Source organism: Pogona vitticeps, chromosome 6, assembly GCF_051106095.1.
Source record: "Pogona vitticeps strain Pit_001003342236 chromosome 6, PviZW2.1, whole genome shotgun sequence".
In the NCBI taxonomy this organism is placed as follows: domain Eukaryota; kingdom Metazoa; phylum Chordata; class Lepidosauria; order Squamata; family Agamidae; genus Pogona; species Pogona vitticeps.
Genome location: NC_135788.1, coordinates 1,263,734 through 1,282,283, shown reverse-complemented (window position 1 = coordinate 1,282,283; position 18,550 = coordinate 1,263,734). Strand labels below are relative to the sequence as shown.

The 18,550-nt window shown below is 51.7% G+C and overlaps 1 protein-coding gene across 2 annotated transcripts; it reads right to left on the bottom strand.

The window, feature by feature from the left end:
* Window positions 1–3,373: 3,373 nt before the first annotated feature.
* On the bottom strand, window positions 3,374–10,044 carry ELP6 (elongator acetyltransferase complex subunit 6). Of its 2 annotated transcripts, none has more exons than XM_020800265.3 (7): window positions 9,761–10,044; window positions 8,636–8,714; window positions 7,420–7,490; window positions 6,566–6,693; window positions 5,495–5,687; window positions 4,992–5,138; window positions 3,374–4,378 (listed from the first exon to the last, which is right to left on the bottom strand). In XM_020800265.3, exons 1-7 carry the CDS (start codon window positions 9,914–9,916, stop codon window positions 4,250–4,252), a joined length of 903 nt encoding a protein of 300 aa, XP_020655924.3. In that variant the 5' UTR covers window positions 9,917–10,044; the 3' UTR covers window positions 3,374–4,249. The 2 variants fall into 2 exon arrangements, with proteins under 2 accessions (XP_020655924.3, XP_020655923.3); XM_020800264.3 differs by having other exon boundaries at window positions 5,495–5,690; window positions 9,761–10,043.
* Between the last annotated feature and the right edge of the window lie 8,506 nt (window positions 10,045–18,550).

Sequence of the window (18,550 nt, the reverse complement as noted above, 5' to 3'; positions counted from 1 at the left end):
TGCCTGTCTGTCTGGGGAGCCAGAGGTGGCGAGTTCGATTCCCCACAGGGGCCTCTTGCAGGAAGAGCCAGCCTAGGCGTCCTTGGGCCGGCTGCACCGTCCCAGAAGTAACCCCCAGAAGAAGGGACGGGGCAACCACTTCCACTTAGAAAACCCTGAGGCACAAAGGGATGCCATGAGTTAGAATTGACCTGACAGCACATGATGATGATGATGATGATGATGATGATGATGATGATGATGATGATGATGATGATGATGATGATATTCTCTCAATTGCCACCTTGCCCCGCCTGTAAGGCTCCTCATCTTTGACGGCTGCATGGCTGAAAAACCTAAAAGAAATCCAAAAAGGGAGAGGTGTGGCGTTTGGAAAAGTGAGATCCCATGCAACTTGGAGCATCCTGGGAGTTCTAGTTCCCATGCACCCCAGTTTTTCAAAGGCACCTCCTGCCCTTCCTCTCTCAGGCCCGCGCAGAACTCCTTCACCCGACCGAAACCCCTCCGGAGCCGCGTTTGACCTCCATGCCCAGGAAGGGTTGGGCGTCCTGGGGCTGCCGGACAGCCCTTCCCCAGCCTTTCCCTGTCCAGCCCCCATTCTCCCCGGCCAGGCTCGCACAAGGGCCCAAAACAAACCCTCTCTCCTGGGACCTGAGCGGTCCAGTCCTGCTTCCCAGCCTTCTGCACGTGGCCCGTTTTCCCGAGTGACCTGCCCTGTGCCGTTTTTTCACGGGACATCCTCAGGTCCTTTTGCTCCGTGTTGCCCCAATGGGAACACCAGCTTGGAGTGAATGGCGCACCCCACACGTTCTCCCATTCCCCCCCTTCCGGAAACCCCAGTGGAGAGACACGCCGACTCCACGGCTCAGATCCGCCACCCAGGTGCGTGGGCTTCCCTTTTTGACCCTGGCTGACCTCGATGGCGCAGTGCGGGACTGATCGGACGCCACTTTTGCAGCCTGAACGATGCCTCCTGCAGATGCCACAGGGCGAACACGGCAGGGGAGGGAGTGGCGAGGGGCCTGTGGGCTGCAGCCGAGGGAGGATGGGAAGGGAAGCAGGGCCTTCACAAGCCCAACCGACCGAGGGTGTGGGTTTTTTCCCTCTCCCTCTTCCCTTCTCTTCCATATTTCCTCTCGGACTGTGTCTGCTGGCACAGACTTTGATGAACTGCCCATGGGCTGTTTCAGCCAAGGAGGAAGGGCACATTTCTGCCAGTTTGAGAATGACGCAATATGTACCCATCTGCTGCACATGCAGATTGATGCTTTTGAACTCTGGTGCTGGAGGAGACCCTTGAGAGTCCCCCGGGCTGCAAGGAGAACAAACCTATCCGTTCTGAAGGAAATCAACCCCGAGTGCTCCCTGGAAGGGCTGATCCTGAAGCTGAGGCTCCAATACTTTGGCCATCTCATGAGAAGAGAAGACTCCCTGGAAATGACCCTGATGTTGGAAAAGTGTGAAGGCAGGAAGAGAAGGGGACGACAGAGGATGAGCTGGTTGGACAGGGTCATCGAAGCGACCAAGATGACTGTGACCCAACTTCGGGAGACAGTGGAAGACGGGAGGGCCTGGCATGCTCTGGTCCATGGGGTCACGAAGAGTCGGACACGACTGAATGACTAAACAAGAAGCTGCGCATGTGGGAGCACAAATCCCAACCAGCCCTTCCAAGTCCCAGGCGCACGATGTGAAGGCTAATTTTGCACAAGGTATCCTCGCTTGGAAAAGCCAGTCCTGCTCTTCTGCATATTTGGTATCTGATACAATGCAATTATGGGCTTGATGGTGGAATGTGACGAATGTGGAATGTGTGCATATGGGTGGGGTGGGTCTTTGTTACTCAAGGAAATATCAAATTTGCTCTCTCCCTCAAGAGGAGAAGGGGCGAGGGAAGAGAGAGGGCAACCAACGGAAGACAGGCTTGAAAAAAAATAGGCTGGTTTCTGTACATGCTCCCCTGTGTGGTAAAAGAAAAAATAAAATATACAGTATATATTTGGGTGCTTGAGCCCATTATTACCTATTGTGCACTCTGGGATGATCGAGAACAGATTTTGCCCTTCCTCTGCATGACAGCTTTTCAAATATTTCTTTTCTCAAAGCTAAACATGGCCCATTCTCTCAGCCTTTCCTCCTAAGGGCTTGTTTTCCACCACCCTGATCCTCCTTGTCGCCCTCCTCTGAACTCATTCCAGTTTGTCAGCATCCTTCTTGAAATCCGGTGTCCAGATCTGAACACAAGACTCAAGGTGAGGCCTAACCTGTGCTGAATAGAGGGGGACTAGCAAGATTTGGAAACTGTACTTCTATTTATGCAGCCTAAAATAGCCTTCACCTTTTTTCATAGAAGAGTGAAGTTGGAAGAGCACCTGGCTATTCATTAATCTTGGTACCAGCTTGTACACTTCGTTGTCTGGAACCGGATCCTAGGAGTGTCCCTCAGCTCTAGGGACAGGAAGAGGCCTCCGTCTGCTCTACTTGATCATTAAAGGTGTGGGGGTGGAGGGAGAATTGGGGGGGAAAGACAACAAAGACTAACTCTTATATTGTTTAATGTGAGCTTTTGTGGACAAGTCCATCATACGTAAGAGGAGGAGGAGATATAAAGATATTTGATTTAATCTTCTCAGAGGCAGGAAACGGAGCTGACAATGCCGTTCTGCTATTCTACCCACCACCACCCCTGCCCAAATATTTCTGAAACTAAACTCAGTGGTTGAGTTGAAAGATTCCCCCATCCAGGATGCAGACTCTCAAATAAGATGACACTGCAGGTTGCGGTGAGTAAAGAAGGCCAGCCCAATTAAGGCCTGCCAATCAGAAGGGAACCCAAAGGCTAACACACTTTTGAGGTGGTTGCAGGCGGCCTCTGCCGTTTTGCAGGGCTCTTCCAACAGGACCTGGAAGCCCGGATCCCCACCGCAGGTGACCAGGTACCCTCCTCTGGATGGCGCTCAAACAGGCAAGGCATCTCAGCCTGCTTTAGGCGGATGCCTGCCTCGCCCAGGAACCCCTGAGTGTGGAGAGTGGATGGGTGACCTTCCCCGCCATCCAGATGTTCCCACTTTCAAGGAAACAAATAGACAATGCAAGCGCTTTGCAGGTGGACTGCCCGACAGCTGCTCAGCCGTCAAGATTGACGGCACAAAGAGGAACACACAGGAAAGGACCACACCCAGAATACTTCCTTTCTCCTTGACTTCCCCCAGCCATTTTATTTAATGCCGTGGTGTCTCTCCAGTGGGATGCGGAAAAGGTCTCGGCGGAACATGGGGGTGGTGGTGGTTTCAGACCACTTAATGATGGAAATTCTTGTTGGTTTGTGTTTTAGCCACTGCAATAAAATTTATTCCTGAAAATAATACTCCCATTTTTAAATCTGTTATATCTGTATTTTACACAATTACGCTTCCATGGGATAGTATTTCAATTCTCAACTTGTAATGTTTTTGCTCGCGTGCAATTATTCCCAACAGTACAGCTGCATTTTTTTATGTCTTTACAACTTAACATAAATAATAGATATAGTAACAAAACACCCAGAAGGAGCCAAACACCTCTCCCCAGGAAAGGACCCGATTGGGAAAAGGCTGCAGTAAGTGTTTTTGTTCTACCGTGGTGGGACCCAAGTCCTCTTACGGAGTAGCTGGTAGGAAGTTCAGGTGGAAATGGCCGAGAGCCACTGAACTAATGGACGTTAATGAAAACATTGTGAGCGTGCCTTGATGTTTCTGGTTCGGAGTCCTTGACACAGAGATGGCTGTTCAGGCCAGCCTTCCCCTGACCGGGCACTCTCCAGGTGGGCTAGACTACAACTCCCAAATCTCCAGACAACATGGAAGTTGTAGTCCAGATCCAGGTCGGGGTAGGGCAGTCTTGGCTCTGTCCAGATCAGAATGATTTAATTTAGAAGAACTGGCCAACCTACTAATGGCATCAGCCACTGGACTCAGGTTCCAAAGCTCGGATCTGACTCGGGTCAGATCACAAGCGGCTTTTACCAAGTCACCTTAACCACTGCAGAATCAGGATCAGACTTTCATTCCTCATTTTGAATAATCTCACAGCAGCTCAGAGCAAATCTCTTCACCAGGACTTGGTAGAGAACCAAGGGGGGGGCGGGGGGGGGGAACCAGAGTCAGAACAGAAGCTGTGAGAACAACCCAGTCCTTTGGAAAACCCAGCTGCATTGAAGAGGCCCCTTCGGTCTGCCTCTGAATCCCTAAAAAAAAGCTCCTCAGCCAAGTCACAGCACAGCGGCCGACATCCCTCGGGCAAAAAACGAGACATTTCTGTCCTGGATCTTGTACTGATAAATGCGTGGATGGTCCCGCTCAGCTTCGGCCTCCCAGGGGCTCCGCTGGAGGATGGTTAGCTGGGGCAAAAAAAGAAAGAGGGAAAGGGTTGTTTGAGTTTAGTTCTGGTTTAACAAAGCGGGGGTAACGGAGGAGCAGCAAGGAGAGCCCAGCCCCATACTCTGAACAGGCCTCCCCCCTCCCCATATGCATGAACACCAGAATATTTTCAGCAGCGTCATGAAAACGCTGGAACACTCCTTGCCCAGTGTTTCCCAAGAGAATGGATCCGACCATCCATCAAACCTGCACACAGCTGGAAGAAAGCAAGAGTCACAGAACCATCGCTCCAACAGGTTACAGTGGCATGCGTGGATGTTTCGGAATCACAGGTCAGGAGAGAAGAGGCGACGTCTCCCCCAGGAGGCCAAACTCCAGAGGTGGGGGCGACAACTCTTCCGAACTGGCACCACGGGTGGGTGGGTGGGGGATGATGGGAGTTGTTCCCCCCCCCCCCCCGCAGACCGGGAGGACCTCAGACTGGGAAGGCGGATCAAGTCCAAGCCCCAGCAGTGTGAAAAAGCCCAGAACTGGGAACATCTAGAGACAGGGCCGGGAATTCAGCCAGGATGCTCAGCTCCTGGTTCAAAGGCCTGCAGGGAGGGAAAGGGAGCCAAGGGAGGAGGGGCGTACCTGTCCGTGGACGTCTTTGCAGTAGCCCGTAGCCAGCCCTTCCGCCCACAGGAGTCGGTGGCTCTGGTGACGGAGGGACATCACAAGCCGCTCGTTCTCCTCATCCTCCGAATCCTCCCTGCTGTGAGCCATCACCACCACGTTGCCCTGAGCCAGAAAACAGGACGGGGAAGAAGCTGGTAACCTGCCGGCCATCGTTTCAGAGCAGAGCAGGAGTGGCTAGCAAAACCCTTGATCCCCCCTGACTAGACTGTTTCTGCATCCCACCTGGATTGATCTATCTGAAATGAACTAGGCAATAAGGAACGGTATTCCGGATTCTTCTTTTACACGACAGTCCAAGAAGACGCAGGGATGATTTCTTTCAAGGAAATGCCTTTTATTTCCTCGACTCATCTCGGCAAGCCTCTTGCCAAGGGGCCTATCTAGGACCTTTTCAGCCTCTGCCCTTGGACTCCTGTTCTCATTAAGCTCTAGCACAACCAGAATTGCCACTGGGATACCTTCAGCTGAGAGTTCACTGTGACTCTACAGTAATGGATGAAATCAAGAATGTCCACCAGCTTCACACCAAGGCTCAGCAAGACCCCCAGGTTGTCCACAATAAGCACCGGGCACCTCCACGTTTCTCCGACCGAAGTGGGGCTTAGCGATTTCCGGACAAATTCATACAGCACCTTCAGGTCTGAACCATCTCTGCTGCAACAGGTGGAGGGAGAAGAGAGAGGATAACCACTCTACCATCCAAGCAGACAGTAAATGGTAAGCAGCAAATGTGAGGTGAATCCGCTGGGATCGAGAATAACAAATATCACAATATACTTATCTAAAATTGTTCCATCTGCTAAGTGTCATATACAATGAGCTGGTCTCTCAAAACAGTGAAAACTGACTGAGAAATTTAAATCATGGCACAAGAAGCTTAAAACAGAACATTCACAATCTGGTAGGTCTATTAAAAAGTATAGTGTGTAAAAAAAAGAAGAAATACGAGAATTCACAGACAGTTAACTATACAGTACAAGACGGCTTAAAACACTGACAAACCCTAATGGATGGTAGAAAGCAACACAACTGCAGGGCTCAAATACACAACGTTGAAGGTGTTGCAGCCCCAGGTCTATCTAAGTTTCATTTTACATTAGGCAGAATATTCTCCCTGAAAAACGACGGCTGAATCACACTCCCACAGGCAGTTATGTCGCCAGAAACACAAAGTTTACCAAGTTGCCTGTTACCAGTCCATCTCAGTTAATAATAAATGGCGACCCTTTCTTTACCTCATGGCCCTGACCTGCCGTTCTGCCCTCCACCGGGTAACTCAAGCACCACGGATAACTACGTCAAGAATGTCACACGAGCCAAACCGAGGCAAAGGATCTACATTTTTCATTTACCAATATTCAATGTAATAGATGTTTCACATTTACCACCACCGTGTCACGTGCCAAGAAGCTTAGAAGACCAACCAGGTTGGATCCAGACTGAAGTCTGCCCAATGGTGTTGAGAAAAGTAGACTCTCTCACAGATACACACGGTGCCCTTTCCACTTCCAGAAACAAAGTCGGGTTACCTGATAAACTGGAAAGGATTAGCATAAGCTGGCTCCTGCTGTTCAGCAAACAAGACCTCGTTTGAAGATTTCAGCCCTTCTAAGAACACAAGCTGGCCTCTTTCTTTGGCTGCGGTCAGACTGACTCCCTAGGGGGAAAAAGAGAGAGAGAAAAAAAACAACATCTCAGATCCACGCTTGGAGGGAATGAAGAAACACGGCTTCACTCTCCCCAAGGGCCTACCGAGAAGTTGTCTGCTCAGCCTGTTCCCACCTGATTAAGGGCCCACAATGGCTTTTTTTCGCAATCTGACACGCTTCCGTTGTTCGGGGACTAGGTAAAGGTAAAGGTTCCCCTTGACAGTCCAGTCGTGTCCGACTCTAGGGCATGGTGCTCATTGCTGTCTCCAAGCCGTAGAGCCAACATTTGTCCGAATACAGTTTCCATGGTCAGGTGGCCAGCGTGACTAGACACGGAATGCCGTGACCTTCCCACCGAGGTGGTACCTATTTATCAACTCAGATTCTTACATGCTTCCAGACAGCTAGGTTGGCAAGAGCTGATACAAGCGACGGGCGCTCCCTCCGTCGCGTGGATTCGAACTGCTGGTCTTTTGACCTAGCAGCCCAGAGGCTTTGCAGTTTAACCTACAGCTCCACCACGTCCCTGTTGGGGGACTAGAATTCCCATTATCCCCATGCCATTTGGGGATGATGTTCCTCTGAACATGTTCCTCTGAGTTACATTAAAGGCAGTCACTGAAATCTCACCCATGGCTGAGCCTGCTTTCTCAGGTGAGGGGTGATGGATGGGTGGGTGCCAGAAACGTCAAAGTGTGGTAGTTGGTGAAAAAATTAAAACTCGTGTCACTTACCAGCTTTTGGGCGACGATGCTGTAGTGACTGAACGACTGCACAACAGCAATGAAACAGACTTTGCAGCCAGCTGGAAAAAAATGACAAAGACACCCACTTTCTTGTTATTATGCAGGTCAGCCATAAAAAACAGTTTGCGACAACAGAAAACCGACGAGGAGCAAAGCACGGTGCGAGAAGGGCTTTCTCAGCCATTCTTCCCCCATCTCGTTTCCCACAAATCCTGCACCTAACAACAATGCTGAAGGGGACAGTGAGCTGCCAGCCCCACCCGTGGAGTGAAATGTCAAAACAGAACCAGGCTGGAAGAGTTTATGGGGAAGCAAAAGCGGCCTTTAGATACGACACAAACTCCCCACCATCCTCTCGGCTGCAGATGAGGTTTGCTTTCTGATCACTGCAAAGATACGTATGTGATCCAAAATAATCTTACTTTGTCTTGTTTACTTGCTCCTTTGTTTGTTCTGACAGTCTTAACATTTTTCAAACGCAAGGAAGGGCTACTCAGGTCTTTAGAATTCATGGGCCCAACGGCTCAACAAGTGACAATTTGTCAAATGACAAAGGAGATGATGGGGGGAGGGATAGCCCCCATTTTATTCCCCCTTGCCAGATGAAAACCTGTGATAGTCTGACATGCTCATGGTGCTCCCATGATTATAATTTTTTAAAATTTATTTGGACCTTTGAGTTGAGACTCTCAAGATTTTAATTTTAAAGGTTTTGTTTGTTCAGCTTAATTTTTATGCCAAATTCCCTATGCTGCTATTTTACTTTGTGTTTATAGCAACTGCAGTTTCATATTCATCCTTTATTGGAAAAATTCTACTTAAGAAATAAACATGTGTGCATGGGGATGTTGATTTACGAAGGCACATGCTGTACTTCTCCGGGCCAACCCTAACAGATGTGTATAGAGGAGCTATCCAGATGCAAAGCTTGGGAACATTGTTTCCCCCCCCCTTTCGAATGACCACTCCAAGAACGGCTAACCAACAGGGCAAGGGGCCAGTGCTGGCTGGGAGTTAGACTCCTAAAAGATAAAAATGTCCAGGTTCTGTGCCTTATCCACAAGACGTGACCCAATCAAGAACGGAATTTCAGCCTCAGGCTCCTGTTCTTTTGAAGGCATCTGCATCCCATTTGTGCCAAGCTCTGGGGCCTGGGAGCTGGCCTGTCACACAACTCAGACTCCCAAGCCGTTGGCTTGCCTACCTTTCAAATAAAAGGAAAGGAAATGGTGGATCAGGAAGCTGGCATCTGTGTTGGCGGCACACAGCAAAGTGAGCTTGCCCTGGAAGACAGAGTGCAAAAGAGAGGGGGGGTGGGGGTGAAAAGAGAGAGAGGTATAAAACCCAACACCTGGCCAGAGGGAGTCTGGTCTGGAGTGGCCTTCCTGGGATCAGGCACTGCCTTTGGACTGGATTCTATTTCGGGTTTAGTTTTGCGTGAAAACGGGCACGATGACGCATCAAAGCGACCAACTTCTGTGTTTTAGTGAACCTTTTCACTCACCTCGGGAAGGATTCCGACAGGTTGGCTCAGACTGACCTTCACCGTGTGTTGTGTGCCATCAAGTCGGAAACGACTTAGAGCGACCCTAAAAGGGCTTTCAAGGTGAGCGAGAGATTTAAGGAGCGGTTTTTGCAGTTTTGCTTGCCCACCCCTGGTGAGTGTCCGCAGCCGAGCGGGGGGGAGACTCAACCCCAGGCCTCCTGGGGCCATCGCTCCACCCACTGCACCCCGCCGGGACTCCTGAATGACATTGACCCAAAGGGGAGACTGCTAAATGTTTTAATGCTGACATAACAATCTTACGGGGACACATGCTTAAGGTTCCCTTTAAAACCCTTCCTGTTATGATTTCCTACTGATTGCAAAAAAAAAAAAGGAGCGAGTACCCTCCAGAGGCTGCCGGCCTACAGATCCCATCATCCTGACCTCTAGGCATCCCAGCTGGGGCTGGTGGGGACTGAGAGCCCAACATTTCTCCCTCCTGGGCTGAAGTGTAATCAATTACTAATAACGAACTACTAGTTATTAACTCGTTCCTTACTTAGTAATTAGAACCTTGTGGTTGAACAGGAGGGATTCTGGGAGTTGCAGTCAAAAAAAAAAATTCAACACCCTCCCAGTTCAGCTGAAAACTGCAGCAAAGCCAGGGCATGCCCTGGACGTGTAGACTACAACTCCCAGCATGCCTCGCTCCGTAGCACAGCACGCGCTGCATCATGGGAGAGCGAACGCGTCTCTCTTCTCTCCCCCACCCCCATATACACAGGAACGACGGGAAGCGAGGAAGGCCAAGCCAAGCTCGGCATTCCCGAACGCGCCCCTCACCCGCTCCGGCTGCTCGACGGAGACCCCGAGCAGCTCGCTCAGCTCCGCAAACATCGTCTCGCCGCTACGGTGTCCGCCGAGGGATGAAAAGGCTCCGCTCGGGAGGAAGCGCCGCCGAGGGATCGCCGCGAGCGGGCGGGCGGGCGAAGCGCGCATGCGCTCGCGGTCCCCGCGCACGTCCCGCTGGACTCGCTCGCCCCCTGCTGGCCGCTCTGGGATCTCGGCGCGGGCGGGCGCGTGGAGCGCGCATCGGCAGGTCTACTCGGAAGTAAATACCAAAGGCAAGAGACGAAAGAAAGAAAGAAAGAAAGAAAGAAAGAAAGAAAGAAAGAATATTTTACCACTTTAAAGACTTCCCCATTTCTTTTTTATTTTGCTCAAACTGGAAGTCAGGGCATCCACTGGAAGCGATTCTTTACTCTCTGATTTGCGTTTATTCAGGATTAAGAATAAGAATAATAACAATCAGCATAACTATAACAGTAATAATAACTATAAGCAGTTGCAGATCTCAGAAATCACACCCATCAGAGCTATGTTTGTATTTTTAGTGGGGGACTTCTAGTGGGTGGGGAGTGTTTGGGGAATGTTATGTGTGTGCATGTGTCTGGTCTCTGGGTGTCTGTGAATTTCGTTGTATGGTATACTGCGTATATACTTACAATGACAATAAATTATATTATTATTATTATTATTATTATTATTATTATTATTATTATTATTATTATTATTATTATTATTATTATTATTATTATTATTATTATTATTACAAAAAAAGGCAATATTAGGAACAGCCTACATCCTGCGCCATTTTGGGTTAAAACTTGCATCTGTTCTATAACACCAGTCAATGTTTCGATACATTTGAGTTGTGCCCGTCCTTCTTTCCTTCTTGCTTTCATATACTGCCTGTTGAGGTCCTTCGCATGACTCTGGGTCACCCTAACCCCCCACCCCCCGGCGCCACAATGGCCCCGCCAGCAGCATTTCCATGCCCGACATCATCACCCCATCAAAACGACAATTGAAGCGCCTCAGAAGCAAAACCCTGAGGTTCAAGTGTTCAAATGAACATCATTTGAGGTCCCGAAAGGCGGCCCGGCGCTCTGTGTAACCCTGTCTTGACATCACTAATTCTCTTGAGGACGTCAAGCGTTCCCAGGCCAAGGCCCGGTCATCAGATTCTGGGGGCGTGCACACCCGTGCGTGGCTGCTTTGGGGGGGGTGTCCATACTCTCGAGGGGCTGGAAATGCAGAAACTGGAAGGGGTAGAGGTGCAAGGGTCTTGGGACTACCACTCCCAGAGTCCTCCTGTTTAGTATAACTGTTGATCCCGGACAGTTCCGGGAGTTGTAGTCCAACCATCTCCCACAAACCTATGACACCTCTGGTAGAGAGATCCTGATCCTGTGACTTTGCCAAATGGGAGTCATAGTTCTTTCCTGCAATGTACCTACTAGCTCATGAAGGCTTATGGTGTAAGAAGCGAGTTTGCTCTGCAAGGTGCGTTGTTGTGGGTTTTCACTGCAACTGTCTTAACATGGGTGCACCCGTGGAGACCGTTTGAATGACTGAATAGAATAAAATCAAATTGGCAGGTGTCCGGTTGGGGCAGAATAGGGATGGATAGATATATAATGCCAGTAGCTGGCTGGATAGTTCAGTGCTTTGATTCTGTGGCTTGCAGAACCAGAAGTTGGGAGTTCGATCCCCCACGGCACCTCCCGCAAGTAGAACCATCCTGTGTGGCCTTGCGCAAACGGCACAGGAGTCCCAGGGCTCCCCCATTTAAGAAAAAAGACCACCTCTAAGTAACTCCTGTACATGGAAAACCCTGGAAAGGGTTGCACTAAGTCCGGATCAACTTGCTGGCACACACACTAACGCACCGTGCCAGTCGTTCGGAGGAGAGCGAGTGAGAGAGTAGCCCGGGTCTGGACTGAGTGCAAGAGACTCACCTTGGACCCACAGCCTGGAGCTTCCCCACTTTCTGCTTTGCAAATTGGTGTCCCCCCCCCAGTTTCTGGAGTGTAGAAAACAGGTGGTCACCCCAAGACTCGTCCACTCCACAGTGAAATGCAGGAGCCTACCAGGAAAACATCCACGACCGGAGGTGACCCAGCCTCCCTTTTCTCTCCCTATATAGAATATAAATTGATTGAAATCAAGAGTCTATTCTGGACAGGTCGGAGAAAGCACTTCCTCGCACAAATCACCATGTGCAGAAGACCGTGGTCACGTTCGCTGTTTTGCCCGGCCTCTGGCCATGGTGGCCGTGGAATCTGGGAGTGGTAGTCCCTGTTGGTAAGGAGATTTTGGGAGTGACAATCGCAAAATGGAAGCTTTCTACGTTCCAGACGTGGGCCATCAAGATGTTGCCTCACTCATTGGCCCCAGCCCACACAGCCAGCAGTGTAGGATGATGATGGGAAATGATGTCGCCTAAAGGCATCTGGAAGGCCACACGTTGCCCACCCCTGCTGAGGATCGGCGAGGTTTGACCCAGCCGGGCCAGGCTTTCATTTTCCGTGGTCCGCCAGAGGGCGATCTAAGCAAGAATGTTTTTTGGGGGGGTTGCTGAGAAATAGGAAGGAATCAAAAGATAAACTTAAGGAGTCGCTTTAAAAACCACAGGGATTCAGTCGAACAGGTGAAAATGTGCTTTCCTCCCATGAGATGTAAACACGGGACCTAGGGCCCCCTCTGCAAAAATAGAAAATAAGGGTGCATTGATAGGGAGGGGAAAAGGGGGAGCCCCCACGTCGTCAGGGCTGGTCCAGCGGAGGCGCTGGGAACCTTGGCAACAGCTGCATCCCCTGATTTCTGCCCTGATTGGAGCAGCGAGGCTGCCGGGCTCCAATTGGCGTTCTCGGTTTCTAGCTGATGATGGGCTGTTAGGATGCTCGTCCGCTGAAAGAGAAGCATCACTGCAGGAGAAGGGGAAGGGAAGTGCCTGTTCGAGCGCGGTAGATGCCTGAAGGGGGTCACTCACACGCACGGCTGCTATAAAGGGATCCCGTCATGAGAGCTGCACAGAGGCTCCCTCCCTCGGTCGCTGGAGAAGGAGGCCTTCCCGCTGAAAGCGGGCCTTTTCCTCTCTTCCCAGGGTTAGGGAAGCCGGTGTCATGGCTTAGAATCACAGGATGCGAGAATAACGGAGTTGGAAGGGGCCTCTAAGGCCATGGAGTCCATCCTCCTGGTCAAGGCAGGAATCCAAATCAAAGCACATCGGACCGAGGGTGGTCCAATTCCCTTTTGAGTGCCTCCATCGTTGGAACGCTCCCTGCCTCCCAAGATCATGGGTCGTTCATCAGCGCTGCCCATACAAAGATGGAGCCTAGGTGGGATCATGTTCAGAGTGTTGAACAGGCCTTCTCAGGAGACCCAGTTTCTAGTTTCCAACCGACCGGTGAAATTGACGGGGTGACCTTGGGACCTCCGTCGCTTTCTCTCTCTCTCTCTCTCTCTCTCTCTCTCATAGCTTGACGTCTCACATCTTCTGTGCAACCAGCCCGCAGGACCAAAGGTTAGATTCCCCAGAGGGGACCACCCCTTTCAAAATGGCGGCCCTGTTCATCCGTAGGGAGAGATGACTCTGGCAGACATCCCCAGCCCTTGGAAAAGTTACTTTTGGGGAGGGAGGGCTATAACTCCCAGAATTCCCTATCATGACACTTGCTGGCCATGCTGGGCAGGGGATGCTCCAGAACTGTAGGCCAGCGAAATAACTTTACCCAGACCTCAGCCTACCACGAGGTGTACCTCGTACAGTCACCCGATTTGCCCAGCGCCCCCCGGTGGTCCGGCAGAGGCATCTCAAATGCCAGCTGCCCCCCCTGCCCCGCCCTCAGCTTGCCCTCCCGACCTGCCATCAGCTCTTAGAGTCTGAGTTCCTCTGCTCCACTGGCCTGAAGGCAAGCGCAGGGCGAGACGCTGAGCCTTTCGAGGAGAAAACACCCCACGGCTTTTCACAATCTGGTTTCCCTTCTTTTTCTCCGAGCCTGAACTGGGCAACCTTCCCGCCTTGCTTTGGGCCCTGCCAGAAACGCAGAGAGGGCAAAGAAAGGGCCTTTGTCTCCAAGGTCTATGGCTTTGATCCGGCAACGTGTGTGTCTGAGGAGAGGAAGAAAAGCAACACAGACAGAGATCTCTCGGTTGCCTGCCAGCTCTTTCTCCCCCCCCCCCCAGCCACCCCTTGGCCACCCTCTTTCCCTCGGGTGGCCATTAGCCTCCCACGAAAACAGAGGAGCCTCCCTGCCCTCGGCCAGCTAACCAAGCATTGAAATTTAATAGCCTCCCCACCATTTAAAAGTGATTAAACTTTCTTCTGACAAAGCCAACCTTGCTGCACGGAGAGGCAAGCCAGTTCATCTGAAGCAGGGAGGGGGCGGCTTCGGGCAAAGGCTCCGGGAACGCCGAGGGTCCCTCTGAAGCCACCAGGCCTGTTCCACATCAGGCGCTCCCTTCCCACCCACGGACTGCCGTGGCCAGTGGCGGGAACTGCCTTGCATGACCGATGTCCTTCGAGGCACCTGTCGCTTTCCTTCCGTCTTGAACTACATAGTAGATTCAGCACCAGAGATGACAAGGTGTCTGTACTTTGTGTACAAAACGGTCCACGAGATAACAAGGCTGAAGATTCCCTCCAGACGGAGCCAACCTAGGACAATTATTACCTTGATTGTTATCAATATGACTATATTGTGGCTGTGATGGATCAGATCTCCGGTTTGTTTTCCAAAGGCCTGTAGGCACCATAGGCACTTGGTTCTTCTGTCGCTGACTGTGTCCTCACAACCCCTCTACAAGGTAGGCTAGGCGGTGGCAAGAGGTCCAAGGTCGCCCGATGACCTCCACCGCCTTCTTGTCCTTCCCCTCCCACCTGCCCGGCCCTGGACGCTTTTTGCAGATGGTGGGACCCACAAGGCTGCTGCTATTGAATGAAAGAGGAAGGATGCCCGGCCGAAGGGGAATGATGATGACCTGCTCCAGCATGAGGGAGGGCCTTCTGTGATCCGTAAGGGGTATGGATGAAAATGAGCGGTTGAAATCTGAATCACCGTCCTGAAGCATCATTTGAAGGGGGGGGGCACGTACGTCCAAGTATAGAAAAGCACATTCATGCATGGGAGGTTCACTGACAACAGACCGGCTGGAGGGTTTGGGACCGTTCCTGTCCCGAAAGTTGCTTTCCTAAACGTATTCTCAAAGACTTTCCTAAAATCCGTGCTTTGAAAGTGACACCCTCAGTGAGAAGCCGCAGAACATAGTACCCTGTGAAGGAATACACTCTTCCACAACCGTCCCTCCCGAGCCCCACCAGGCTCCATCTGCCACGGCAGGGGGTGGTTTTCGTGGTGTGTGGGGAGGAGGGGAGCGATCATGCAGGGACAGGCCGGTCCCCCCCTTGCCGAGGCCTCTTGGCCCCTTTCCCATCTCTGGCACACTAACCCTGATCTGGGTTCCCGGAAGCAAAGGCAGGCACACACAAAAAAACCCCGCAGCCAGAAATGGGTCAAGCTGTCTAGGGAGGCAAAGGGCAAACGCTGTTCCCTTGGAAGCCCACAGAGGCGTGGAAAGCAGCCATCGGGAGGGGCTGCTCGCCCGCCCGCCTGCCCACCCACCCGCCAGCGTCAGTACCCTCTCGGTCTGGGAAGAGAGCAGTGATGGGTGGCCTGCCTGGGCAAAAGAGGCCTTGGGCCGCCCACCTCTCCAGGACGGGGGGGGGGGGCAAGCCTGCTTCCAAGCAGAGGCTGTTGAGGATTTTGGATGAGAGATCCTGAACCTTACAGGTCCGGACAACAGCCCCGCCCCCAAAAGCCCCCAGCTGCCATACCTGCAGAGCAGTTGTCGTCTTAAAAAACGTGACTTTCTCAAAGGCTGGGTAGATGCCGAGGCACCTTGTGAACCCCCCCCCCTGCCCCTGGGAGGTGGGGTGGGTGGTTATCCAGAAGACTGCCGGGGTCTCCCAGAAGAAGAATGAATCCACTGTTCTCTGGCAGGGACGTTTTTCTGCCTGAATTATTTCTTTATTTTACACTCTGCTTTTTCTCATTCAAGCGGCTTGAGCTGGCTGACAAAAACGTTTTGAAAACAAACCCACGTTGACCTTCTGGATTTGTAAAAGGGTAGAGTAAGGCAAGCTCAGAATGTGAACGATTGATGATTCTTTCAGAAGGGTTAAACCATTCAGAACCCCCTCCTCCATGAAAAGCCCCCCCCTTCCCCAGGAGACAGGCAACCCCCCCCCCAAGTTTTGCAGACAAAACACCGGGTGAGTAGCTAGCTATTGAGCCTTCCTTTGAAGCGAGTTTGCCAGCTAGGAGTGTGGGGGGAGCCACTGAGAAGGCCCTGCTCTCATGGGGCTGGTGGGACCAAGCAGAAGGGCGCCCCACAGACCTCCGAATCTCAAGAAGGCTCAGCTAAAGAGAGGGGCCTTTTTGGACAACGGAGAGTCCATGTGGGCCCCTCCCCTACTGCTTGGAGGACGACCCTGGCAAAGTTTTGCTGGGCCGTCTTGCCCATTCGATCTTGCCTTCCAGCCCCCACGGTGCCAGCCAGAGCTGGTCCCTTGACCTTGGCACAGGGCAGGGTCAACAGTACAGATGATGGGGGAGGGAGATGCAGACACCGTTCCAAAGGCGACCAAACCTTTGAGGCTGTGGTACGAGGACCTCTGATCTGGCCCGCAGTGGTTTCCCAGGCACCCCTCGCCATCTTTCAAGCCCCGTCCCCTGGGAAAGGAGGTGGGGTGGGCAGAGGTGAAGCGAAGCTGGGGGCCTCGGCAGCTGATGATGCAGCGCCAGTCTCTGCCCCCGCCCCCACTGCCTCCTTCCTTTCTCCGGGTCTCCCCAGGAAGGAGAAGTCAGGGAAAGCAAAAAGCAGCCAGCCAGGGCTGTTCCAGGAGAAGCCTTTCCTGCTGGGGTGCTGTCCAATGTCCTGAAGCTTTTCGTGCTACTTGGAGGCTTAATCCTCTCCACTTAGAGCAATGGTTCTTAACCTTTGTTACTCGGATGCTTTTGAACTGCAGCTCCCAGAAACCCCAGTCAGGACAGCTGGTGGTGAAGGCTTCTGGGAGTTGCAGTCCAAAACTCCTGAGTAACCCAAGGTTAAGAACCAGTGACTTAGAGCAATGGTGTCCAACCTTGGCCCTCCAGATGTTTCCCAGAAATCCTGGCCAGCAGAGGTGGTAGTGAAGGCTTCTGGGAGCTGTAGTCTAAGAACATCTGGAGGGCCGAGGTTGGACACCACTGACTTAGAGCAACATGTTCCCAACCCTGGGCAAGCCGGGTGTTCTTGGACTGCAACTCCCAGAAGCCTTCACACACACAAACCCCGCTGCACTGGCCAAGCTTTCTGGAAGCTGCAAGTCCAAGAATATCTGGAGACCCAAAGTTGGAAACCGCTGACTTAGAGGATGCAGATAGGGGGCTCGGCTGACCTTTCTCCCTGACAGGGTACATTTTGAACGCAAGGACATGCCTGAAGTCTCGGAAGCATCTCTTCGTCATGTGGCTGAGCGGTGTGATCAACTGGGAAGAGGGGGGCAGAAAGGTGCCAAATAAATAAATGCGAGCCATTGGACGTGGCACCGTCTCGAGGGGTGTAGTGCCAGATGGGTGGGTTGCTTCGCTGAGAACGAGGCCCTAACATTCAGCCCATCTATTCCAGGGATGTTTCGCTCCGTGCTAACCATGCAGCCCTTCCTCTGATGCGGCCCATTAAAGCGCACGTTCGGTGTTCCATCTATCGCCCTCTTTTCCTCCAAAGTGGGTCGCCACCCATCATGGTAAAACAAAACAAAAAGCAAAGCAGCACCCCAGGAACAGAACGAAAACTGGAAGACGCGAGGCCTTAGAAACAGCCGTTGGGTCAATTCCCATGGAAATCAAAACACGTTAAGACCCAGAAGCCTTCCTCCAAAGGAAAGTTTTCACGGCATCATGAGAAGGCATGAGTGTGTCCTCATCACAAATGGGCTATCTGAAGACGTTTTGGCTGCTCGGCAGCGATTTTGGCTTTTCGGTCTTCCCTGGGGTCATGTCTTCAACAGCACTCCATCTGGATGGCACACATTCCATTTGGCAACTATGCTAGCGCCTCTTTTGAATGTTATTGTATTACTCCTCCTGGAAACAATGAAGGTTCGGTTCACACAGCGACATCAGATTGCAACTGAGGGAAAGAGATGGGCAGGAAAGCTACAGGCACAGTCATTCTGTTTGGCATCAGGAGACGCTGCCCTGCTGATACATGGACAGCATTTTGCACTTCCCACTTTTGGGGGGGGGTGCAGGCAGGCTGTTAATCTGAAAGAGGTGGGGAGGCACTGCCGTTCAACGTTGTCCAGATGCTGACAACACCACATCAGATCCAGAACTTCTCATTTATTGCTAGACCTAACATACATTTTTCTTTTCTCCAGTCCAAAAATCACCACAGGAAGCAAAATGAATACTTACTGGAGGAGCAGAATAAGGGGTTTGGATACGGGGGGGGGGGAACCAAACCAGACCAAAAAGCTTTTTCGGCCAGCATGCCTAAATAGGCAGAGGTTCCAAAGTTCATTTTGCAAGTGGTGAAAAAGGAAGCAAGATCGAGGCAAGAAACTAAGGCTTCTCTGTTCAAGCAATGGTTAGGCCTGTTCTGGAGTCCTGTGTCTAGTTCTGGACACCACACTTCAAGAAGGATGCTGACCAACTGGAGCAAGTTCAGAGGGAGGGCGACAAGGAGGAGGATCAGGGGACTGGAAAGGAAGCCCTAAGAGCAAAGGCTGAAAGAACTGGATGT